The sequence below is a fragment of the Limanda limanda genome, chromosome 22 (genome assembly GCF_963576545.1).
Source record: "Limanda limanda chromosome 22, fLimLim1.1, whole genome shotgun sequence".
Classification (NCBI taxonomy): domain Eukaryota; kingdom Metazoa; phylum Chordata; class Actinopteri; order Pleuronectiformes; family Pleuronectidae; genus Limanda; species Limanda limanda.
Window position 1 is genome coordinate 14,907,844 of NC_083657.1, and position 25,505 is coordinate 14,933,348.

Genomic DNA, 25,505 nt, shown 5'->3' on the forward strand with positions numbered 1-25,505 from the left:
ATGTTTTCTTAAACATGTGCAATTGCAAATCAAAAGGGAAGCCACTCTGAAGAATTTGGGGTAAAGATACAGCAGAAGTCGTGTGCTGTTCCTCCATCTGCTGAACAAAAAGCTGCGTCTGAAGGTGAACGCTGTTGCTGATTTGCGTGACATGAGGAAATATTTCAGGCTCCTCATCTCCCTGACATGGAAAACACAAGAAAACCTTTTATTTAAATTGAAATATGAACTTTATTTCACCCATACAAAATAAAAAGAATGTTAAAAGTTTACAATACAGTGTCCATGTCTATTTGGAAACATTTCATACTGAGACCGACATATAAATGGGAGCCCCGTCTCTGCTTTACATCTAAAACAATCTAAGATAAAGGAGAAAATGACTGGAGGGGTGGCCAGAGGAGAAATTAAGAGGGGACGAACAACTTTAAAAACAAAGTCATGGTTCTTGATTCTTCTGATGGGCGATTCAGGGGGAATTTAATGATCGTATAAAACAATACAGGAGCTCGAAATGCCTGACAGCATCAAAAACAACAATGTAAATCATTAACCAGCTGATATGGTCATCTCCAGGGCTGTGAACGTTTACAGTCCTCTTGATAAAAAGCATGAATTAAAAATAGAAACTAATTCAAAAAAAGCTGCGGCTTGCTAAACTATAGCAAAAATACACCTGCGTCCTCGTTTATGTTAGTTTGATAATTTAACTGACTTGTTGATGAAAAGCCCGAACATTAGTTATTCATAGCCAATCGATAATATAATATATAGACTATGACCTTTTCCCTTCGACAAGTGCTGATCACCTTCCACAAACTGTATAAGCTCTTGTCCTGAATACCTATCTATTATTTGCCTTTGCATGATTATTAAAGGCTGTATTTCAGGCTTTAACAACCAATTGCTGATTTATTTTCTTTGAAGCCAACCTGAGGGATTGCATGATGACTGATACGTTCCCTTCATCATGTCTATTACAGAGGATCAAGGTAGAAAGGAAAGTGCCAAAAGAAAAAGATACAAGGCAACACAAACCACACCTATCCTGTCTGCCGGGGGCTCATGGCGAAAACAGCGACGACTGCCATTTTTAATAATCAAAATAGAACGACTGACGTGTTAAAAAACATCCTTGTTGAACTCTCCTCTACAATAAAATAAAACCCTTTTTTTTTTTTTTAAAGAAAATTAAAACACATAATATACAACCAGTTTTCTGTTTCCTGTGGCGGAGTCTCTTTCAGCCGGCTGTCCAGAGGTTTTTTCTGCCAGCAGGCTGTGATGAAGAGTCTTTCCCTCCTCTGTTTAGAGCACCCGCCGCAACAACAACGCAAGAGATAGAAAATAAAGCTGAAAGTGTGTGTGTTTGTGTGTGTGAGAATGATTGGTGGAGGAGGTGGGAAGAGGGAGCTAAGAGTCATAGTCTTCATCGTCGTCGTCCTCGTGTTTGTGCGGCGCCGGGGCTGGCGGAGGCAGTGCGACGCTCATCATGGAGGGGTGTGGGGCGAAGGCCATGGTGCCCTGGGGCTGTGCTGGTGCCATGCTGCCTGCTGAGACCGTGTCGCCCGTGTGCATGTACTGGGGGGGCGCGTCGGAGCTGCGGGGGCACAGGCAGACGTGTGAGAGATCAGGGATGTAGCATCACAAAGCACACATCATTAAACACAATCTTCTGCGGTCTGACATTATTGTAAGGTCTCAAGGTTCCCTGTTTTACACTCCATAACACTAACTCAATTATATATAGTTAGTACTAAACCTTTATATATAATACTATACAAGTTTGGCTTCGTCTCTATCAACCGATCAATAGACCAAACAGTTTGTGTTTTTTGGGCTCTTCACAAAGCTGCTTTACCACAGTCCAAACATTGCACATATCCTCAACGTATGACTTTCTTGAAATATATCAACTTTATTCTCACAATCTCAGAAACTCTTTTCCCTCTGAGTGGCCTTTACGTGCCGTACCTTTGTGCAATGCTTAATGTGGAAATAGCATTTTTCCATGGAAACATGTGTAGCACAATTTTTAAATGCATCATAGAAGCAGTGGGCTTCTAGTTGCCACACTTTCTATAATACAGCTAATAAATCATGTCAGTGTTTAATCATATGCTGCTGTGAAAGTGAAGCTGAGAGAAGGAATCACACATTCATCTTCTCACCAATGACAAGTCAAAGGACACAATTCACAGGGGTCTTGGCAGGGTGTGAAGAGTAGCATATGGTGGCTAATGTTAGCTAATGTTAGGCTGACATTGCTGTGTTCCTTAACACTGAACATCTTCAATGACTTGATGACTCCTCTCTCTCCTTGTGCTACTGTTTGAGCTTCACCACAACCTTGAGATGGTCCCTGGAGGCCGAAGTGGTGGTGGACTGTCTCTTTAAAGACAAATGGGGATAAGTCTATTCATAGACAATTAATTGCCAACTATTTGATAATCAAATGATCATCATTAGTCAGCTAATGTTTGCTTATCCCAGTGTCATGATAGAAAAGCTGTTAAATGTGGACCAGTTCAGACATGACAGAAGTAGTCACACTGGGCTGTGGCCACTTTTTAATATTTCAGACAATTCATCTTTAATAGAATTGGCTGAAAAAAGTATTGACAGCTTAATAATGAATCTTAGATATTCCGATATCAGAAATGCCTCCGATACAGCCGAAAATTGTGAGTATGCAAATCTACAGGTAAACATCTACCAATCCAGTATATTAATTTGGCTCAGATAAAACTGCAGTTTCCTTTTCTCAGAAAACACTTCTTCACCACTCTAAAACGTCAGTTGTGCTGTATTAACACTGGCAAGTACAGTTTTTTGAGCAAAGTAATTTCTGGTAGTGTAGCGTTAGCAGGAGCTAGCTCGAATGTCAATTTAAAAACACTGGGACTGTTGGGCCTTGAGGTATGCGCCCTACTAAGGGCTACTTAGTTATCTTTTCCTGAATTAGTCACGTGATGTTTGTTAAGTGTTAATTGAGGTCACGAATGTTTGTTCTGTTTATTCAAAATTTATGAAAAGTCAATGAACAAACAAATGTCTCCTAATTTTCACAAGATACAGACTAGACATGCAAATACCCAAGCCCCTCTCAGGGTATTCAGCCTGAGAAGACAATTACAAAGACGCACATGCTGATGCCGATGCTTGCTGTTGTCCAGATGTCTTGGATGCAGTTTTTTTTACACAGTATCATAGTAACCCAGGCGATCTGTGTCCCTACCTGTTGAACCTGGCTGCAGCCTGTAGATTTGTGCTGGACTGAGAGCCGTCCTCCTCGTCCCCGTCCGTCTCGGTGTCTTCAGAGTCATCCTACAGCGATCACGAGGAACACAACATGAGCCACCTCTCCACAAATCTTGCAAGCTACAGATAGTTATTGGCCTCTGGCAGATAGTTATTGGCATGCAGACGCAGCTCCCACCTCTTGTTCTGACTCGGTGCCCGACAACTTCTTGTCCTTGCCTTTGGAGCCGACCCCTCCATTCTTGCGTCCAGTTCCTGGTTTTCGACCCCTGGGAGTCAAATAAAACATTTTTAGAAAAGTTATATAACGTCACATGAAGGTAATACGCTTTTAAAAAGTGGAAAGAACATTTGGAGACATCTGATTAATGGCTGTGCTAGACGATTCTACCTAAATTTCATGATCTGTGCAGACCAGAGTAAGGAGGAAAGGACTGCCATTTGTAAAGGACTAGCCAGTCTGAAAAATGGCTCACACAAGGAAACTTATCACACATTTTTTACTTTAGAACAGTTTGCATTCAGTAACACTGTTCAATTTCCCTGTTGATTGTGAATCAATACTGCACACATTAATATTTTGGGTATAAATACCCATTTTTATATTTATATATGTGTTTACATGTAATTTGTCACAAAGCACCACAGCTACACATCTTTCAACATCTCATAAAACTAATTAAAAATGAGAAAGTCAATTCGCAGCATAAATCTGCAAGACAGTTAATGCCAAAATGGAACATTAAAATCACTGGAGATAATTTCAAAGCAGAGAATAATGTGACCAACACTGCTGATGGAAATTCGTTTGAGCCATTTATAATCAAAAGATGCTGTGACTCCACAAGCCTCATCCTCAAAGCAGAGGCGAAACATCTCAATATTAGCAGCTTGCAACCACTTTAAATTAATGTGAATCGAATCGGCCACACTGTTTAGTGAGAAGAAGAGTTCTTTTGCTCATTTATTTTGTGTGTGATTCTCTGCCAGACTCTCTGCTTCAATTTAGCAGCAATGGCGATGTATGATTTGACAGTCAATACTGCCTTCTCTTCTCTACAATCCTCAGTAATTAGTTCTCGCTCTGTGAAGATGAATAAATGTGCCCTTTCTTTTCTTTTTTGCTGTTGTTAGTCTTGCGTAAGAAAACAAACTGGGAAAAGGTAATAGGGGAAGAGTGCAAAGATGACTAACAATACTTGTATAAATTTCATTTTCCAGGATAAGCTGTTTCAGGAAGAGGTAACTGGCTTTGAGTGCATGTAAAGATGGCTCTCCTGTTTGGGATTCATTACTTTGAAATGTAATAGTTTGGGTGCATGAACCCATCAGAGACGACAGAATGACAAATTGATTAATCAAGTGATAAACCAGGTTAATAGGTCAAACTTAGCAGCATAAAGATACAGTGACTCTGTATGGCACATGAAGATCTGAGCAGTATCGTATTTGACTGGTAGTCCCATGTGTGTGTGGGGTCCAGGTATTACTCATTTTGTGGCGACATAATTCTAAACAGTCATAGTATGGAGAATTGCTTCTTTATGGGGACAAAACTCAAGTCCTCATTACGTAAGTTATAACATTTTAAGGTGAAGACATTCTTTAAGGTAAGGGTTAAGTTTGAGTTGAAACGCAGAACTCTTAGGAAGTTCTCAGACATGACCTCTGTAGGATGTCTGGAGAGTTGGGACCAGACTTTCTGAGGAGGTGGCATTTCCCAAGTGCACAACTAAGCAGGAGATTCTCTGCTCAGACACAACAACACTGAAATCCTCAGAGGATTTAGGCGAGGGGGGGGTGCAACAGGCAGAGGTAGGACATCCACCTCAGCTCTTATCAACAAAAGCTTTTTTGACATCTTTGTCAGTGTCTTCCAAGTGTATGGCAACGGTTTTTCATGCAAAGATATTTGTTTTCTTTTAGTTTCTTTCATTTTTGCTTCTGTTGTGAGTTAGAATTGTCATCAGCACACCCCTCCTAGCGGTGAGTCCTGTGCTGTGTTCTCACATCGGCTCCTCTGCACTTTCTGTGGACTTTATAGTTTGGGGACTGGCCAGACAGAGTGTATTGCTCTTGCATTCAGACATTTCTGTTCACACATACAGCCCCTCCAGAGAAAAAAGTTACACTCTGCAGAGTTCAGTGCATGTCTGTATACAGCTTTAATGAGAGGCAAGGCATGGGCACACTGGGGGCTATGGCTATTAAAAAGTGCAGATTAAATACTTTGTAAAAAACGGAATTTATTAATTAAAAAAGCCCATCATCATAACAAATCATTTTTTATGATAAAATAAGGTTTAACAGGACCAACGAAAGAATTGGAGCAGTGGGAGCTCCAGCCTTTCATTCAATTTGTCATGGCTCGCATGGTCTCTCCTCCGACTGTAAAATGAAACGTACCCTGCAAATGTTAACATGACCTTACAAATAGCTTAAATAATAGTTAATAAATGTGAGTGTTAGTGTGTGAGAGGTAGTGAGAGATAGAGAGAGAGAGAGAGAGAGAGAGAGAGAGAGAGAGAGAGAGAGAGAGAGAGAGAGAGAGAGAGAGAGATACCTGCGGGAAACCTTTTCTCCTCCCCCCTCCGAGTGGTTCTCTTCCCCCTCGCCCTGCATGTCTGGCACTGTTGCCACCAGGTCTTTCAGGAAATCAAACTGTTGCTCCAGTTCAATACACTGTTTTCTGTGAATAACACAAGCACACACTGTTCAGTCAGACCTCTGCCTTCTCTACAAAGTCAAAACACATTCAGTCAGCAAAATGTCCGCCTCATACCAAATTGAAAAGGCGATAAAATTAAATATTCATTACAGCAACTTGAACGAGTAACACTATCATCTCACTCTTGGCCATAAATACTTTCAGATACAGCACAAGGGATTTGATGAGGCAGTTTAGCAGTATTATCTAAGGCTACATCCACACTTCTGATTCTAAATTAACACTAATAAGTCACTTCTGATACGTTGACATGTGATCTCCACAATACTTTTGAGTTTTTCAGCCCATTAAACTGAGAATTTTTCTAACAGTTTGAAAACTCTAAGGTTCTGTTTTATTCTGTCTCAGTTTAAGACCTTATACAGGGCGGGTTCTATATGAACTGGCTGAACCAATTTTATTATGACCAGTTGCCGACGGCATCACAGCACTAAATCTAACTTGTATTTTATTAGTAATAAGCAAAATGACATGATTAACATTATTCTATGTACTTTTTAAGGACCGTCACAATCACTAGTGTCTGATGAGTTGTGTGAAAGTTTCTGAGAGGCAACATGAGGGAGACCAGCTTTAAGCAGAAGCACTGGGAACACATACAGCACATGATGTGTCAGACATAATCTCAAAGATAACAAAAAAAGTTCCTGCAACATTTCTGATATCACGCCAACTAAGTTTCACGGTTTGTTTTGACAAATAAAACATTGTGTGTCACTCAGTGTCGAGGGATTGTATTGCTGCTCCAGGGCACAGTCACACATACACAAATGCATGCAAATATCATGAATGAAAGTTCACCAAAGTTCAACTCCACATGAAACCTTGCTGTGGATTTTCTCCGCCACAGGAAGCAAATACAACCCCCCCCCCCTCGCTCGTAAAGATTGGAAGTCAAGGGGAGGGGAAGGTTCGTTACTGCTACATTCGTGTGTATGTGTGGCCCTCACTCTCTGCTGCTTCTTCCTATCTGGTGTTTATTGGCAGGAGGCAAACCTAATTAGAGGTGCATTATTGCCACCAAGTGGACTAGAGTTGTTGCAGCCTCGACAGTCTCCTCGGTTTCAGTCTACACAAGAGCGTCTACTGAACCTAGAGAAACATCTAGCAATTAAATTGGAAATACTGGTCCAGTATTTATCTAAATGCTAAACTGGTTTGAAATTTTGTACACTCGCCTCAAAGAACGTTTTGCCCTTGTGATGCTTTAACTGCAATGTATTATATGTGTAATATGGCACCTAAAAATATGTGTGAAAAGGAAATAAAGACATAGCACCTTTTCAGCTACATGCATACAAAATCAGAATAGAACTTCACCATAATGTCCTATAATGATCCAACAACGTGAATTCACACAAAAGGTTTGTAAGAGAGAATGATTTGTGCAATAGTACAGGGAAAGACACACAACTACAGAAGTATAGACACTTACAGATGTGACGTTGTCATCGTCTTTGCGTTCCTAGACTGGGTGACTTGACAGGCCTTTGTGAGCAACGATTCCAAAAAAAGCTCCAGGGCTCTCGCTGACGTCTCAGTTAAGGAAAGTGTGATGCAGCAGATCTGTGTCCATCATTACAATAAAAAAATGGAACTTACACGGCCCGGCTTGCACTGACGCTGCATTGAGGCTGAAAACTTTCACAACTGATGATGAAAGACATGAACAGGCTGACTGCAACACAATAATGACAATGAATGTTGTTGATGAAAAATATCACTTATAGAACTGCTTATACCTGTTACTTGAAATAGTGTTATAGAGTGCATATCCATAAATTTGTCAGATGGGGTGACTTATGTTATTTCAATCATCAGTTAATATATTATATTAAAATATCTATCATAAGCTTCAAGAGCAAAAAGTGATGTCTTTCTAAAACAACAACATAAGTACAGCTTTCAATTATTCCAATTGATCAAATATTTCAGCTTCAAGTCAAACAATTGCTTTGAGAGCCCTGGAATGAATGAATGAATGAATGAATGAATGAATGAAGACCACATATCACCACCCAACACATTCACAACACTCATACTGATGATCACAGACAATCCAGACCATGGATCTGTGGAGATATTTGGCAGGAAGGATACAAATTATAACGGGGACTGCTGCAGCCACCTTTCCTATTTCTTCATCTGTCTGCATAATCTTCTTAATCCTCGCCTGTAATGACAAATGGGTTTGTTTAATGTGTGTACACAATGAGTCTATACAGGGGGATACGGTGACACAACAATGCTTTACAGTTATAGGTCTAAACAGACTCAAAGCAACTTTCTCCCCCCAAACCCTTTCACGAACATGTTAGCAAGTTACAATACAGAAAGTTTGAGTATAGAACATTAATGGTATTCCACTGCCTGCACGTTTAAAACCCTTAACTCCCATCTTCTGTTGCAGGTGCCCTGTGGATGTATTGCTCATTGTGCGACTACAACAGAAAACAGCTGATTTGCTCTGATACCCCTCAGTTTCACTTAGCTTGCCATGCTAAAAACAACGTTAATGAGTGGGGTCGCTAGCTAGCTAACGTAGCGCACCTTTAATGAATCGTTGTAAACACTGGGGAGCACATAAGACCAGCGTCGGTCCTGACGTGAAATGTAACGTCTCAATAGCACAATTTACATTTTGTTGGTAAAGTTCGTGTGTTTACTAGCTGACCTTTTAGCCCCACAGGCAGGAACACAGGCCAAATCCTACTCAAGCTAGCTGGAGGAGAATTTAGCAGTATTCACACCAGTTTGCTAACGCCAGCTAATCTTTACACCGGTTCGGCGAAGTTGAAACTTACCGGGGGGAATCTGGCGTTGTATTTCTTCTTTTTGCTGGGCATAGTTTGATCGCGTGGAAGGCCGACCTAAAATAAAACGCACTATACTCTGGATTTTTACTCTATATCATGTGTAAATCGCCTCCTCTGTGCACACACACACCAGATAGCGGTGGCTAGCCGGCTAACACGTTAGCACGTCGTCGTCACTCGTCGCCTCCTGCCTGGCGCGTCAGTCCGCAGGGTCCCAGCGCCGTCATGTTGGAGCACACGAGTAATATAAAGTAATGAAAGTATTGTTGATCGTGATTAAAAGTGTGAGACTGACATTTGATATCTATACAATAAAATCAATAATATCGAACCAATAGATGATCGGTGGATGTACATAACCCCGAGGCCCCCGGTGACCAAGAGTCGTGTAACTACATTATTTAATTTAGTGCTTCATATGCTTATATTGATAAATAAAACCATTGTTATAGCAAGAATCCAACTTTAAAAGTAAGACTAAGTTGCATTTGTTATCATTGCGTATCAGAATTAACACCCAGATGTACATGAATTGATATGAAATTGTCAGACATCACAGTCGACTTTGTCATTTGGATCTTGGACCAGAAGGAACCAGACTATCATCTGCGAGAGAGCCACACTGGACAAGAAACTTCAACATCTGCAGGTGGCTACAAATTTAATACTAAAACGATTTTATAATCAATGCACGATTATTTCAAGTGTCCTCGAGAAAATCAGTGTTTTATAACGTTAGTTGGATCAGTCGGCTGGGGTTTATTCGCTATCCAGGAAGACGAGAATGAACGATTGCTACAATGGCTAACCAGCTTGCTAGCTACAATGAAACTAGATACACTTACAACTACGTTTATTTCTGCTTGGGTTTATCGCGTGTCCACTGAAGAGGGTACACACAGGAAATGGTTAAAAAGTCTTTTTCATACGGAAGTGAGTCTGGGGTGGACAGATGTGAGGCGTGGAACAAGTGTTGCTAACGTAGCATGCTAGCTAGTAGCACTAGTGAACACCCGCGGGCTACAGCAGCTGTCCACTTGTGTCCGGGTCTCTGGACCAGCAAAGAGGCTGCAGGTGGGGTTCAGGGTTTAACGCACGACTCCATCCTTTCTGCAGCAGGAGCTTCCCACACTGACGGCGACATGGAGGAGGAAGAGGTCCCGGTCGATGTGGAAACCACCTTTGCCTCGGATACCTACGCCGCCGAGTCCATGGCCGCAGACCTGGACCCCTGGATTGTGTTCGACTGCAGTGAAACCCCCAGGTCCGAGTTCGAGGGCTGGCTGGAGACCAACAGGCCCTCGCAGGTTTACAGATTCGGCGACGAGGAAGGCGGTGGCACCCCTGTGGGATGGATCTCCGTGCTGGGCCCGGACCTCGACACCAGTGATTCTGATGTGACGGGTCTCCAGGACAGCTGGGATAAACTGTTGAGCAGTGGCCGGTCTGTCTCCTTCGAGGCAGTGAAGGAGCTGGCCCTAAACCACAAGGTCCTCTCAGGCAAGTGGCTAATGCACTTGGACTCTGGTTTTAAGTTGGACAATGCATGGGAGTGTGTAGCCAGAGCAACCCTGGATGGAAAGATCTCCAGTGCGAAAGTCAGTACCTTCGATCCCAAGGGAGATCCCCAGCAGGTCATATGCTGCTATAACCAGAACTTCACTGATGAGAGCGATGTTGTAAGGCTGGACTCTGCCATCCGAGCCTCAGGGGTGAAGTGCTCCCTCTCCTACAAGCCAGACGTGTACACACACCTGGGAATCTACCGGAGAAACCGCTGGAAGCTCTGCCCAACCATTTACGAGAGCAAATTTGACCTGGAGTGCGTGCCGAGGCGCTCCCACATCACCAACAAAGTCACCAATCTTAAAGTAACATAAGCCGGTCGAGACAAGAGTATTCGCTTTTGCAGGACAGGTAAATGAAGAGGCACATAGAAGGTCCCATGAGATGGGCTGGATTATCAAAACACTGATTTTTACTTTGGAGTCAGTGGTTGAATGTTTATCTCAAGTTCTTCCTTATTGCAAAAAAGGCACTAAATCTCATTTCAATTTTGTCTACTCATGCTGAAATGTCTCTTTTTTTATTGAATATATTTTAATCATGAGTAAGAATATTTGTATTCTTGTGGTTCTGTTTCTAACACTGACACTCACCTGATCGAGAGTGGCTCAAGAAGTTCTTGATTTATACCCACATGTTCAGGGGGGAAAATTCAGATGAAGAACTTCTTTCTTTGACAATATACATCTCATTTATTTTTTTTCTTTCAGAGTTGCCAAATAAAACTTCTTTCCAAAACCACATGCATATGCTGTTGTTTTTATTGTCATGTACAATGTGTTTAGATTTGAACAGAATTCATTTATGACAGCAAAAAAACTGCACAGAGTTCAATCCTGCTTACATCATACTAGTATAAAGCTGCCTAATGCCTTCGCAACAAAGCAAATTAAACTGTTGAGTAAAGCAAGTTGAACTGTAGCTGTGAAATCGTCATATTCATAAAATAACTAGAGAAGCTGATGAGAGAGCAGAGGAAGCCGAGCCGCGGGTGAGATCAGAGCCTGAAGCTTGAACCTCTTAAGCTTCTGTGCTATAAGCATGTACTCAATGTTGCTTTTTGGATAATTACTTACATATATACGCCTTCATTTAACTCTTAAAACTCTGAACAAAGGCATCTGTATAGAGACAGTGGTGTTACAGCTGCTGCTGACCTTCAAAAAACATTCTGTTAAGTTACAAAAGCACTACATGGAGATACTTAATTCAAAGACAAAGCGACATCATTTGCATAGACTTGATTCTAAACTTGATTAAAGTCTTAATGGGATACACCGGCTGCTGTATTTAAAAAAATAAAAAAAAGGCAGACCAAACACATTTCACTTTAAGACAGTGATCAACACATGAACACTGACCACAGCTACCAGGGTTGTTACAGGTACAGCGAAATTTAAAACCCAAAACATGCTTAACATGTTTCACAGAAAATATCCTAAACAGGAAAACATTAAAACAGACGCCTGCAGCATCTGATTGTCTTGTTAAAACCAACATTTTACTGTGGGTAAATCTTCCACTATCATGTGGAGACATGCAGAGACAGTTAATGAATGATGCTAAACATAGGCTTGATAAGGGCAATGAAATCTGAATATTTCATTATATAAAGCCTGGCTAAACACGCTCATTGAATACCTGAAAAAGTCTTTACTGGTATTTCAACAAGCACATCCACAGTGAGCAGTTTGCTACATTCTGTCTGCTCCAGCCCTTCATATCCACCTTGTTTCCTTTATGCGTTTGGTAACAGCAAAGGACCTCAAGTTCTCAAGGTTAAATGGGCAGCACACGGTCTATGTGAGTGTGTCCGTTAAAAACAATCACGTGGACAAACTTTAACTGGGGTGTCCTGACACAAACCCAACATGGCTTTCGCTGTTGAGAATGGAAATAAGACGATCCTCGTCAGCGGACATCAACTCATCCAACTCATCCAGTACAGGAACTTGATGGTGGATGTTGTTGGATGAGACAATTGAGCCCTCGTTCTGGAGCAAGGTGACGATGCTGTTGGGGTAATTCATCCAAGTGCTTCCTGGGTTGCTGGCCGGGTCAGAAGTGTTCTGGCCCATAGTGGAGGAGCTGGAAGGAGCCTGTTGGCATGAAGCCTGAGCCAACATCGCGGTGCAATTTCCAACCTCACCCATGAGGCGGGGGTTCAGAAGGTCCACAAAGTCATCCATGTTTAGGCTGTCCAGGGTGCCTTGGGCCTGAGCTTCAGAAAAGCTAGGGAACTCTGGGATATCATCATCCAGTGGGGCGTCCACACGGAAATGAGAGCTCTGGAGGGTGTAGGAGCTGCTGGCCTGCGAGGACGCAGTGCTACCCAGAGAAGCGGAGGGCTCCTGGGCCATGGCCGAGGAAATGTTGGGGAAGAATTCATGCAGATCAGACAGGTTGACGGTTGAGTAGTCCGGGTTGGTAGCGGAGGAGGTAGTAGACGTGGAGGAGGAGGAAGATGGTGGCTGGTTCATTGAGAAGTTGGCCACTAGTGTGGCTTTGGGCTGGTTGCCCAGGCTCAGGCTCTCCATGATCTTCCATGTTTGGCTTGTAGTCACAGCTGAGATGGAGGGGGAGGCCTCTACCTTGGGCTGGACTGAGAAGAGCTGACCCGGCTGATTGAATAAGTAGGAGGGCTGAGATTTCCCTCCACTGGCACCAGATGGCACTACAGCTGCTGAATACACACATCAGACAAACAAGCAATTTCAGTTCCAAATTCAAATCATCAGTTTAGAAGTTCAGTGTGTAGAATTGAGGGAAATCTAGTGGTACATTTTCATATTGCAACTGAATACCCCTCAGCTCACCCCCCCTCCTTCCACACATGAAAGAGAACCTGTGTTAACCTTCAGTTGTCATAAAAACTTAAAAAGGAGTTCAGTATGTCCAGTTGGGACTGTACAGATTAACTTGATAAACGACAGAAACAAACGATTATCAACATAGTTGCCAATTAATTTTCTGTCGATTAACTCCTTCTTTTAATCAACTTTTATCACTATTCAAATCAGAGCTGACCTCTTGACCCCTCTCAGGGATCGAAGCATCAACATGTGATGCAACAGACTCACCAGCTTGTGCGTTCATAGACGGAGGCTTGGCTGTGACTGTTCTCCGTGCTGTGCTTATGTGCCGTCTGTCTTGTGGAATGGACACTGAAATTTGAACAGACATGATTATATCTCACTGCGACACACACACACACACACACACACACGCAGTTACCTTTTTATATTATTGCAGAGTGACAGAAAACAAATCTATGGTGTCTGAGGCGTCTCACAAAGGCACATTAACGAAAAAAAGTAATGCAAAAGCGGCAACACAACTATATAAGCTATACAAGCTGAGATTTTTGGAGCACCCTCAGGAAGAACGCACTTGTACCCTAACACCTTGGATAGATGAGCACCAAGTTTTAGGTGGCGGCTAGCTTGACTGGGTTTTCATAAACGACGGCTCCCTTTGCCACGGAAAGCAACTCTGCTCGGTTCATTGTCAATATCCGTTCTCGGAACCTTTCGTTGTGGTTGTGTTGTTTGGTGTTGTAGTGGTTTTGTCACTTTTGCATTTGTGTTTTTTCCGTTAATGCCCTTGTGTTGACGTCTTGGCCACCGAACAAATCTCATCAACATACCACTCGACAACATGGGTCCCAGCTTCAGGCTCTGGAACATGTCTCCTGTGCGCTTCCTCTTCTCAGTCAGTCTGTATTCATCTAAAAGAGTCATTAAAAAAAAAAGAGTTATAAGACACGGGTTGGAGAGTTTCACCTTAATGTATCACACAGGAGCAGGAGAACAGTGTGTCCTACCTGGGTCAGAGGGCAGGTACTGGAAGTCCATTGGCTCGCTGACCTCGCGATCAGAGGGCCGGCGGAGCTGCATCTTCACTCTGATGGGCTCGTTGAGATTAGAGTCGCGATAGGGAGGTGTGCGGAACACAATGGCCACCTGCCTGTGGACGTCAGCCTGGGAGAAGGTGCCCTTTCCCTCCCAAGAGTCCTGGAAGAAACGCACCTCGATGTCCTCTATGAGGGGAGCAGAAGGCGGGAAATGTAAGGAGAAGCTCAGAATGGACTCAACGCGTGAAAGAAGAATCAAAATCGGACATAGGTGTTTGAGCTTTGAGGATATTAAGAGAGAATGAAAGCTTTTAGTCATGATGAATGAATGAGCTGTCACTCTTGCTGCTATGCAACACAAAGCTTACAAGCCTTGTAATTAGCTTTAACTGGTAAACGTAAAGTAAGAACCAGTATGACGTTATGGTGGCTCCGCTTCGGAAGAAAGTAGCTACCTGACATTTTCCTGGAGATGTCAGAACCAAAGATTTTTAGAATGTAGTTCAATTTCACAGGTTCACACAATGTCTTCACACTGATGTAATGTGTATCCAGCTCAAGCCGAGAATCAAACTGCTTTCAGAAATGCACTGAACTCAGGTTCCTGCCAGCCAGCCCCCCCCCCCCCCTAGTAGAAATTCTGGATAATGTCTGAGTGAGGTCATGTGAGACTACAGAAGGAAAACATGTGACGGATGCAATTAAAAAAATTAAGAGATTTCAAATATCTCAAGATGAAAATAAGGAGCATACACTTTGAATAGAAAAACACTGTAAGCAAACATGCCTGATCTCTGCAATGGCAATAACACATCATGTTCTGCCTCCTGCACACTCTACTCAGGCGCCACCCCTCCATTGAACCCTCAGGAGATTTCGCTGTTGTTGTGAATGCGGCTGACCAGGATAATCTCCTTCTGTGTTCCTAATATGTGAAAGTCCGGATAATGCCGGGATCCAATTGTTCAGACACTTTCAGGACTTATTGCCTGAAAGCGGCTACAAAAGGGTAAAACTCAGTTTACAAGTTGCAGGGAAAGTTCAAACAGCTTTTACAAAGAACATTACAAAGCTGTTTTAACAGTCTGTGCACGTACAGGCGGAGACCCGGTTGTATGCAGTGCAGCATCACCAGAGAGTCTCTAGTCTCCAGTAGAGACACACTACTGATTTATTAGTAAATAGGAAATGAGAAGTGGGCGTCTGAATACAGGAAGAAAGCTTTTCCTTCCACAGACTGCTTTGCATTGCACTTCTCAAAACATATACAGAGACAGACAATGAAACCTCACATGTGGCCGAATATACCGCTTCAAGCTGGTTGTATGGAAAGAGCTTGAGGTTGAAAGAGGTTGTATGCTGAACTCTAAATTTGAACTCTAACGCCCTGTTCAGACCTGGCAACATCCTTCCTGACAGATCCAATCACAACTGAACAGCGCTCAGTCTGCTGTGACCACTTGTGCTCGGATCTCACTTCCTCGCTCTACATGCAATTACGAACATTTGTCATTTCTGTTCCCAAAGACCAAATGATAGGAGGAGTCTGATGTGACTCTGTTGGTAAGTTATCATGGAACTGTAGTGGGTCAGAGGACATCAGATGAGTAGCCGGTGCGTCAGGACCAAATTTCATTCACACAGGGAAGAGAATGTTGTCACATGCGTCACACACCACCTCAAAAATGTGGTGTGAGCTATCAGATCTCAAGATGCATACAGGACACATTCAGCCCTGTAGTTATTGCTGGTCACTTGTGATTAGATCAATCAGGACGGATGTTCATACCAGGTCTGACAGGTCTGAGCAGGGTCTACGTGCTCAACTACATTGAACAGATGTTCTCTACCAGTTGGTGCTGTTATACGTGTTACACCTCTTTTACACTAATTTAGCAGCTATATGCAGGTTTTCGTGCTTTTGATTTCCCATGCACTCTTTAACATTGTATTGAAAGCTAACAAGGAAAGCTTGAGCTGAATTCAACTCTACGCATACATGTGAGTTCAGTGTAACTCAATGAGAGAAAACAAGTGATTATTATCCTTCGATTCTCAGCAAGTCTTGCCGATTCATCTTGTATTGTTAGATTTAGGGATTTATCTTTCAGTGACCTAAAATGAAAGTTGGCAAACTTTCTTTTTAGTAGGTGGGTCTCACAAATTTATATTATATCAAAGCCTTTATGTCCTTCACCTACGTCTCTCTTATTTCATTCTATTCTATTCAGTGTAAATGAGGACACTGGACTATGACGTATGTAAGTTAGAGGCATCTATTTTATCATCTGCACTGGACGAACATACTGTAGAAACACTGCAACAAGAAACCTCTTGGACCTGTATCATTGAATCGTGAGTATATTAACTCATATTTTATATTGGGTTAATGTGAACTGTTTACACCTTAAATGCATTAGACTGATTTGCAAGCTTTAGAACTGCTTAGTCAGCTCTGATATTCTTTTTATGTTCTGTTAAATGAAGTTAAGTTTTGCATGAACAAACAAGGCCACATGGGACCGTTGCAGACAATGTGGGGGGGGACGAAATGCAAAACTATTGTACAGCGCAGACTTATTGTACCTTTTTGCACTTTGTCACACAGCAGAAAGATTTCGTCCCCTCCCTTGCAGCTTCCAGAGTTGCGGTTGACTCTGCAGATCTTCAGCTCAGCTGTGTTTGGGGCCCCTGCAACACAGAAGAAAGCATAAATAACACATATAAGCCAACAGCAAAGCTACAGGATAATACCAGACACCTACTAGATGCAGAGGAATTTGGGCTGTGGCTGACAATGAGCCTTTCCAATTAGATTTTAATTCCAACACAGGGAAGCAAAACGTTTTTTATTTTTGAAATATTCTACCGTATATAATTGTGGTAGAGTGGATTTTAATATAAAAACTAATTGTCACATTTTGAAAGTGAAACCAAACTTGCGTGAGAATTTTGTTTCATATTGAATCAGTGTTAGATCCTGAGCTGAGACAGGGCCATGATGCCACATACACACTAAACACATTTCTTCCACATGTCCACATTTGATTTAAAACACATTCTCCCCCCAAATCCTGTTGTAAAAAAAAGATTCTCCAAACTTACTGTGGAGAAACTTAAGTCATTCAAATATAATATAATAATCAAAAATAATAAAAGGGACACAGTAACAAATGATTATATGAAGATATCTTCAGATTGACAAGAACAGCTTGGATGCAAAGAGGAATAAAGAGTGTCAGGGGGATAAAACATTGCAGGAGATACTGACTATAGTCGAAGTGTGAACTTAATACTGCATGAATGTGTGATGAAACAAAGCTATCCTCAAATGGATATTTAAAATACGTGAAATTAAATAAACCTGCATCAACTGTACTTAAATATACAATATATGCAGACATGTGTGCTCACTCACTGTTGTCATAAATGGGCTGGGACACTACAGGCTCCAAAGGAAACTGCTCCCCTGTAGACAGAGTGATGGAGGCCTGGAAGCAGAGCCGCACTGAATTCAGGTCAAACTCCTCTTCCCAAACCTTCGCGTCGGGAACTGCAGCCAAGAAAAGAGCAGAGAGAAGGAAAGGATGACTCATCGGTCTGGCAGAGCACTGCTTCCTGTCACATGCAGTTCTGTCTGTATTTAGGTATCAGTGGACGGGGGTTAGCAACAAATTAAACTTCCTGTTGATGTTGTGGTTACTGTCCATGATGTTTTTCTGTTAAGTATTATCTTTGCCTTATCTCTATCTTGTGTGTAACATGTGAATATTTGGGTGGAGACTATGCCATATTATCTTAATACATTTTCTGATCAAGTTTGAGCTTCTGGTGCTTTGTGGCACTATTTTGCTATAAAGCCATGCTAGCTACAATACTGCTAGGTGCAGGTTGACATACAAATGTGGTGTTAAACCGGAGGACAGAGAGAGAGTAAAGATAAGACACACGCTTGATCAAATGTATTCAGGACAGTAGCCAGCGTAATGTTGGCCCAAAAAAAAATATTTACGGCCACCGTATTTTATGCATCGCAAGTAGGCCAACAAAAAAATATTATTGCAGACCATAAACTGTATATAAAGATGGATGCCCCAAATATTTGTCTTTACATTGGAGTGGGACGGTTGGAGAGTGTCTCCACTCAGCGCACCAGCTACCAAAAGTGCAACATCAGAGAAAGTGCTAAGGTCTGTACACTCATCTGGAAACATGACTACTCACTGTTGAAGGGGTTATTGTTGGTCTGCAGCCTGCAAGTGATGGCCTCGGTCACATCCTTCTTCTTCACACACTGTATGCCCAGGTTCTGAAAACTGAAAGAAAAAAAAAAGTCTCAGACAAAAACCACAACAGCAGAAACCTGCCCTCTAATTCTAACACTTGTAGTAGCTGATATTATGAGGTTTTTATGGGATATAACATAGTCTGGACTCGACTCGTAACGGTTGGTAAATAGTCAATTTACAGTTTCACACATGGTGCGGTCCATTAACCCCCATTTCAATTTTCTATGCAGCTCCACTTTGGACATTTCTGCTCCCATAAAAACCACATTTAAAGATAATAAAGCATCATCACTTTGGATCACTACCCACATCCCAAGTTCAGCACACAATCGAGGTGAGAGTGGGTGGAGGTAGAAGAACACTTGACGTTGAGTGCACTGCAGAGAAATTGATATTTCAGACCACAATTACTATAATAAGGCTGTTAACTATTTAAAAGCTTAATTAAATTAAGACTGTTCCTTTTGCCAATAACCACTGCTTTAGAATGCTGGCAATCACCTTTAAAACTGACATAGAAATAAATAAGGTGAACTTTCCTGAGTCTTCTACACTACCATCTGTTTTTTTGCCCGTCATTTGATTGTTGCTACATCATGTTTTCATTTTGTTTCTCTGTCTGTTTGTTTGCAGTATTGTGCAAAAACTCCTGGATGGATTAACATGGATCTTGGTGGAAGGATGTGGTATGGATCAGGAAAGAACCAAACACATTTTGGTGTGGATCCCAATAAAAGGGTACACCCAGGAATTTTGTGTCACTCTCTTTGCAGCTTTCAATCAAATTGGGTTCATAATGAAACTACGGTAGGACAAATTAGAACAGGCGAGCTGCCACAGTCCAGAAGATGGATAGGAGACACTGCTTTGACATGGAGAGATAGGACACTTGAGCCATAATTCTGCTCCTGTTCTTGGCTTGATCCAAGACTTACTTGCTCACAATTTTCTGAAAAACGATTGGGTTGCTCATGGTTAGTTCTTAACTGAATTGTCGTTCTGTACAGTCTGGTAATTATAGGAAGTGAACGCCTCCCTTCCTACTGGCTGTATTCCAGATCATTTAAAAAATGCCTGTGTGTCCAAACAAAGAAATAGGCCTCAATCCTGCTATCGACATTGATCACAGACTTGTCTCCAAATAGCCAGTACTCCTATTATCTTATAAATATGATCAGAATATTATTACACCTTATGGAGGACATCAGGCTTCCCTGTGTAATTTTCTATTCTATTATTTGACCAGATGTACTACAATGTCTGCTGTAAATCTCTCATTCACACTCCTGTCAGTAGACTCCTAACTGTAGAGTCCAGGAGCCATTAACATGCTGCACTGCAATAAGCATTTATCAAAATATCAATATTTGTACGTGAAAAACAGAGACGGCATATAAAATTCACTCCTGCCGCTGAGTGGTGCATTTATTTAGTGATAAGTTTAAATGTTATATAATTAAAAAAGGGATCTTATCAGTCGGTGCTGCTGCCACTTTTTTTTAATAAATTTTTTAAAGATGTAGAATAAAACAAGCCGCTGACAAAGAGCAGAGTCTGCAAAGGGAAACTGAGCTTGTCGTTAATTAGTTTTCGCTGTTAATGTTTTACTCAGCTCCAAACTCAAGGGGCGGCTGGCGACAGTACACACATCAACTCCCGCAAATGATGAAGGCTGTTTCTAGGCCAGTCTCTAACAAATGCCACCTTGTTCTGGTTTGAAATGCGTCCCCCCCCCCCCCCCAAGGCAGCACAGTGAACACTGAAATGAAGCGAATGCTGAAATGGAGTCACAACAAGCAGAATTTACTCGCGTGTATCTGAAGTGCATGAAATATCGAGTGACCCGCTTCACGTACCTGTGTATTCGTCTCTCCTGCAGGTCAGACTCGTAGTAGCCATGTTTGCAGTCCTTCCCGACCAGTTCGTGGGGGTGAGGCTTGTGCGGTGCATTCTTTGTCACCAACGAAATGCGCACACGCAAGGGGCCGTTGTAGTTGTGCACCTGTGGGAGAAATTTGTGTCGCACTTCAGTCCAAAATTCAAATTTAAGGGCACTTAAGAAGGGTGGATGTTTGTTTTAGCAGACTAGTTAAAGGGTTTGATCTCACCAGTCCCTCTGATGAAAACCCTTAGAATAACTCACATGTTTGGCTTTGTAACAGGAAGCAAGAATGTTTCAAATGCTTCAAAGCGCAAAAAGTTATTTTTACTTTAATTTAATTTATGTTGTGCCATTTGTTTGATTCTTACACAATATGAAGAGAAAAATGTCAATTCGTCCTTTTATAGGAGGGTTCTAGATATCTGGATCAACTCTCAGTAAACCTATCTGATGAATAATAATCTCTGCATCTGCTGTCTTTAAAAAAAAAACCCACACAGACACATGGGAGAACGTGTAAACCGGGATTCGAACCAGGGGCGATGGGGCTCACCACAGCACAACTGTGCCGGCCTCCTCTTAAGCCTTGGAAATAGTAAAATAAAAGTAAGGATTATTTTAGAGTAAATATAATACTTTCTGTGCTATTCATTATCTCCACTCAGGGGGTGATGTTGTCACTTGTTTCTTTGTTTCTGGATTACTGAAAAACTGCAGAACTGATTTCCACATGACCCAAGAAAGAATCGATTACATTTTGAAGCTGAACCAGGATTTTATTTTTCACTTATTCAATATATGCAATATGGTTATAGAGTGGTCTATCAGCCCTGAAGGAGTAATGCACTCCTCTGAGCGCCCCTCTAGTTCCACACTTTGGTCACATGATGAAAACTGCTGCTATTATTGTTGAAAATAATCACTATTACCTCCGCTGAGGAAGTTTTTGCCTGTTATTTAGCCGGATTACACAAAAAGCTACCCGTCAATTTCCAGGAAATTTTGTGGAGGGGTGGGGCACGGTAAACAAAGCTCTTTCTTTTCTTGCCAGAGATGACTCAGCCCTGACCTACCCCCTAGTGCTTCTAGGTCCAAAACAATGCAGGCAAGTATGGAAGTGTCGAAGCAGAACAATAAAAAGTAACATAATCTAGCATTAAAGAAGATGATGCGCAATTTTAAGTCGGCAGAGCAACATTAAATAGATCACAGCCAGAAGACGTGCGGTAAAATGTTTGGTCCGAACTCACCTTGATGGCTGGGTGAGTCTTAGTGGTGTCGTTGCTCTTCTCTCCGGGGATGCTGCCGGCTGATCGTCCTTCACACTTATACCTGAACCTCATCCCCCTTGGCTTTGGCTGCTCAATAATCTCTATGAGGGGGCCTGCTGTTTGGACAGACGCAGCAGGCATGAAAGGAAGAGAGGAAAAAGAAGAACCTGACTGAATCAAATGCAGTTGTCACTTTCGAAAAACACAAAAGCACTTCAGATTGTGGAACTGCCTCTCTACATGGCTTTATCTCTGTCAGTGTGTCAACAGGGACATAGCCGGTCATCGGTACACAGGGGTTGTGAAATGTTTACACGTGAAAAGTCTGCAGGCAGTATCAGCACTGATTCACATTTCGAGAAACAGCTTCTTACCTGGGTTGAGTGTGTTCATGTCCCATCTATACACTGTGGTGGGTAGAAAACAAGAGAAGCAAGGGCAACACTGTTAGTTTAGAGTCTCAGAAGAAATAGCAGTACACCGTTTATACTCAAGCACACGGCGCCAAACCAAATGCAGCATCAGCGCGTATTTGTGGTTTAGGGAGAGTTTGTCATTTGTGTGGTGGCCTGGGTGGAAGTCTTTTGAGACAAAGCAGCGTCCAAAGAGGTCAAGGGACGGCGAGCAGCTTCCCAGCTAAATATAATTACTCACTAAAAAAGTGCCTGCCAGAGCTCATAAAGAAGAAAAATGGGCAGAGTGAAGCAAACAAAGACGGAGCGGCTGTAAGATCAGTGTCAGATTTCCCGTCTCATTGAGAGGGAAGAGCAGGAAGTGCTCTTGTTTCAGATTCTCGGTTAGTGAATCGTTGAGATTCACAGACACAAGCGCGCTGAGACTTTGGAGCTCCCCTCTGCAGCTTGCAGAACTTGTTCTGTAGAGAGCAGGAGCAGGACACTTTCCAAGCTGTAACAGGCGTGCAACCCGGCCACAGACCAAAGAACTTCTTTGCATCTTAGTTTTCGACCAAGCAGTGACAGATATGAACAGTCACTACTTGATGATTTTACGTGTGAATAAAATGGATATTGGCATTAAACAAAGCATAAGTACAAGTAAGTGTGTAATGTGTGCAATCACAGCTTTATATTTCAAAGAAAGCCCTGTCAATTTGTTGAGACTGGATGCGGTGAAAGTGAAAGTATCCTACATCACCACTATTTGGTGGCATCACTGAAAGTATTAATATCAAAAACACAGCTGGTGCATCTGAGACACATATTGTGAGTCACTTTCACTGCTTCAAAAAGTTTGTTGAGCCTGTTCCTCTCGTGGATTGTTGACTTTTAGTGTAGTTTAAAAATGTTAACACATCGACAACTCCTAGATATGAATTAATCATGTGTATCAACAAAGTAAATCTGTTTTGGGGGGTCCGATATTAAAAAGCTTGAACGCATCCATCGCCAATATAAAAACATGATAGTTAATGATTATTTCGTTTACAGGGAAATGTAAATATGACTAAAAAGTTGACACAGGGACCGATTTGAATCGTCACAACATACGCTTAATGTCGGCGTACAAAACAACAGACCGGATCTCACCACAGAGTGTGTGAAAAAAACAGAGCGTAATTTCCACCTATACTTAAACTAAAGTGGGCGGTTGCAAGCAGCGTGGGCCGATCGTACTCCGGAGGATCTTTAATTGAAACCAAAGAAAGTTATCCGCTTAAATTTGAGCCGAATTGCGGAGAAACTGTTCACAATGGACCGCAGCATGTTAATATGCGAATGACAACTCGTAGTTCCCCCCCAATGTACAGATAATACTTATATAGACACATATTTCAAAGGAGTATTCCATGGGGTGGAGTGACCCGTCAGGGCCTGAATCTCGGCTGCCTGTGGTTCAGCGGGGCCAGGTGAGCCAGTCAGGTGACGCACAGAGGAGTGTGAGTGTGATTTGAAACGATCTGATTTGTCACAACACGAGAGAACAGTAGCAGAAGTGAATCACAGCCCGACGGTGTGTGTGCTAGTGTCCGGGGAGGAGAAGGCTCCTCCGCGGGGCTTTCCCCCGGACCGAGCGCAGACAAACAACTCCCTGGAACACTTTCACCTCCGCGGCCCTCCGCGAGGAAACAGTCCGGCCCGACCCCCAGCGGCTCCACTCACCCTCCATGGCGGCGATCCCGCTTCTCCCTCCGAGGCCCCGGGGTCCCGATCCCTGTGTACACGGTGGTTTTTCAGCCACAGGTTGCTGCACACTCTCCTAACTTCTTGACACAGTTCTTGTTCCGTCGCTTCCTTCGCTCCACCTACATCAGTGTGCAAGAGTCAAGCTGCAGGCAGGTACATTCACACGTGTTCCGGTGACAGCTTCTGGTCGAGGGACGTTGTTGCTGCAGCTGTTTGTTTGTTTTGTGCGTAATACGCTTCTTTCCAAAGTCAAACTCATGACTGAACCACAACATTGCATTTTGGGATTTTAAAAATTGAATGTATATAGATAAATGTATAAATATCAATATATAAACATACCTAATGCTGTATATGCAACATGTATGTCAGTTCTTTCAATCGTAAACGCTCTATGTTATGAATTGCAATTAGACATTTTGTAAGCAGATGGATATAACGTGTTTTTCAGTGTTGTCATTCTTAAAAGTGATTCAACTAAAAATGTGATTTACCGATCCACAACACAAAAAGCCTGTAAATAAAGCTCTTATTTTCAAAACTTACTTTTTAAAACCTGATTTTTTATTTAGCTATTGCTTATGTTGCCTTTATCCTTTACCGATATGATTAATTTAAAATGAATTATTGTATTTGTTGCCCTTGATTTTTGCTTTGCTGTCTTCGATTTCAAATGACAATGTATTATTTTGCTTGTTGTCTCTGATGATTTGAAAGGTGCTATACAAACCAAGTTATTATCATTACATATATTAGTGCTTTCTTTATTAAGTTATAATATGGTTTGATTTATTAATGTTGACAGATCATTTTTACTTAAGGGTTATATTTGTATTGATGTATTCCTTTGTACTTTACAGGTTTTCTACCAAAATGTGCAGTAGAATCGTTTTGAAAGTGTTAAGGACATTGCAAAACTGTATTTTATAATAATCAAAACAATGGAATGAAAAATGAAAAAAATACATTTTACACTTTTAAAATCAACACATATTGACTTGTTTTGTCTTTCCTAGAAAACAAACAATAACTCAACATCGTACTTCTTGATTTGTGTATTATTTGACAGGTATCAGGATTTCAAGATGAAAACTCTGGATAGAGAAACACAAATTCCTTGTGATTCGTTGTTGTTGGATTATGTCTGTTTATGGACGTTTTGTGTGTCTTGCAATGTAGAAGCATTTTATTGATTTACTGCTGTATGTTATTTAATATATTAACAGAAAACAAATAATAAAGGTCTATTTGGAACGTACTCTTAAGTAATTTGAATAACTTTGTGCTGTTATTTTGAAGAACACTCGCATGTTTCCTGTGTCATCCTCTGGCTTGACACAGCTGCACCCTTCTGTCTTTCCCCTGCATTGCTACTTGCCACCACCCACTCCAAACAGTGCGGAAATACCCAGATGACGCAGTAGAGGGGAACAGAAAAGCGACTTGTGAGTGGGAGAAGCCACAGCATAACTTCTGGCTTTAGTCACAACCTGGCAGAGAGTTTCAGACCGGATCCACCTCCGTCTGTGCCAGAGGTTTATTCTCAGGGCTGCTCCAGTAAACAGACCCTGGTCGTGATTGAACTTTTTAAGTTTTTTTATAAACATCTTCAAACAACTCTCCCCCCACTGACCCACGAGGTTCCAATCAGCACAGTGAACCACATGAAACATCCTTGTCTCAGGCCTCCGCACT

At 42.0% G+C, this 25,505-nt stretch overlaps 3 protein-coding genes across 6 annotated transcripts; 1 reads left to right on the forward strand and 2 right to left on the reverse strand.

Annotated features, from left to right (window-relative positions):
• Positions 1-232: 232 nt before the first annotated feature.
• Positions 233-8,968, reverse strand: drap1 (DR1-associated protein 1 (negative cofactor 2 alpha)). Its single transcript, XM_061066533.1, has 7 exons — positions 8,794-8,968; positions 8,090-8,162; positions 7,425-7,518; positions 5,825-5,950; positions 3,440-3,530; positions 3,239-3,327; positions 233-1,600 (listed from the first exon to the last, which is right to left on the reverse strand). Exons 1-7 carry the CDS (start codon positions 8,833-8,835, stop codon positions 1,414-1,416), a joined length of 702 nt encoding a protein of 233 aa, XP_060922516.1. The 5' UTR covers positions 8,836-8,968; the 3' UTR covers positions 233-1,413.
• Positions 8,969-9,389: 421 nt separating this feature from the next.
• On the forward strand, positions 9,390-11,112 carry c22h11orf68 (chromosome 22 C11orf68 homolog). Of its 2 annotated transcripts, none has more exons than XM_061095899.1 (2): positions 9,390-9,454; positions 9,922-11,112. In XM_061095899.1, exon 2 carries the CDS (start codon positions 9,948-9,950, stop codon positions 10,683-10,685), a length of 738 nt encoding a protein of 245 aa, XP_060951882.1. In that variant the 5' UTR covers positions 9,390-9,454; positions 9,922-9,947; the 3' UTR covers positions 10,686-11,112. The 2 variants fall into 2 exon arrangements, with proteins under 2 accessions (XP_060951882.1, XP_060951883.1); XM_061095900.1 differs by having other exon boundaries at positions 9,407-9,454; positions 9,925-11,112.
• A 2-nt stretch (positions 11,113-11,114) lies between these two features.
• On the reverse strand, positions 11,115-23,950 carry rela (v-rel avian reticuloendotheliosis viral oncogene homolog A). 3 transcript variants are annotated; one of them, XM_061095898.1, is made up of 11 exons: positions 23,787-23,950; positions 22,041-22,073; positions 21,646-21,779; positions 20,370-20,515; positions 18,449-18,540; positions 17,643-17,777; positions 16,811-16,915; positions 14,195-14,410; positions 14,018-14,098; positions 13,452-13,535; positions 11,115-13,054 (listed from the first exon to the last, which is right to left on the reverse strand). In XM_061095898.1, exons 1-11 carry the CDS (start codon positions 23,791-23,793, stop codon positions 12,213-12,215), a joined length of 1,875 nt encoding a protein of 624 aa, XP_060951881.1. In that variant the 5' UTR covers positions 23,794-23,950; the 3' UTR covers positions 11,115-12,212. The 3 variants fall into 3 exon arrangements, with proteins under 3 accessions (XP_060951881.1, XP_060951880.1, XP_060951879.1); XM_061095897.1 differs by having other exon boundaries at positions 11,115-13,051; positions 21,646-21,782; XM_061095896.1 differs by having other exon boundaries at positions 21,646-21,782.
• Positions 23,951-25,505: the final 1,555 nt, after the last annotated feature.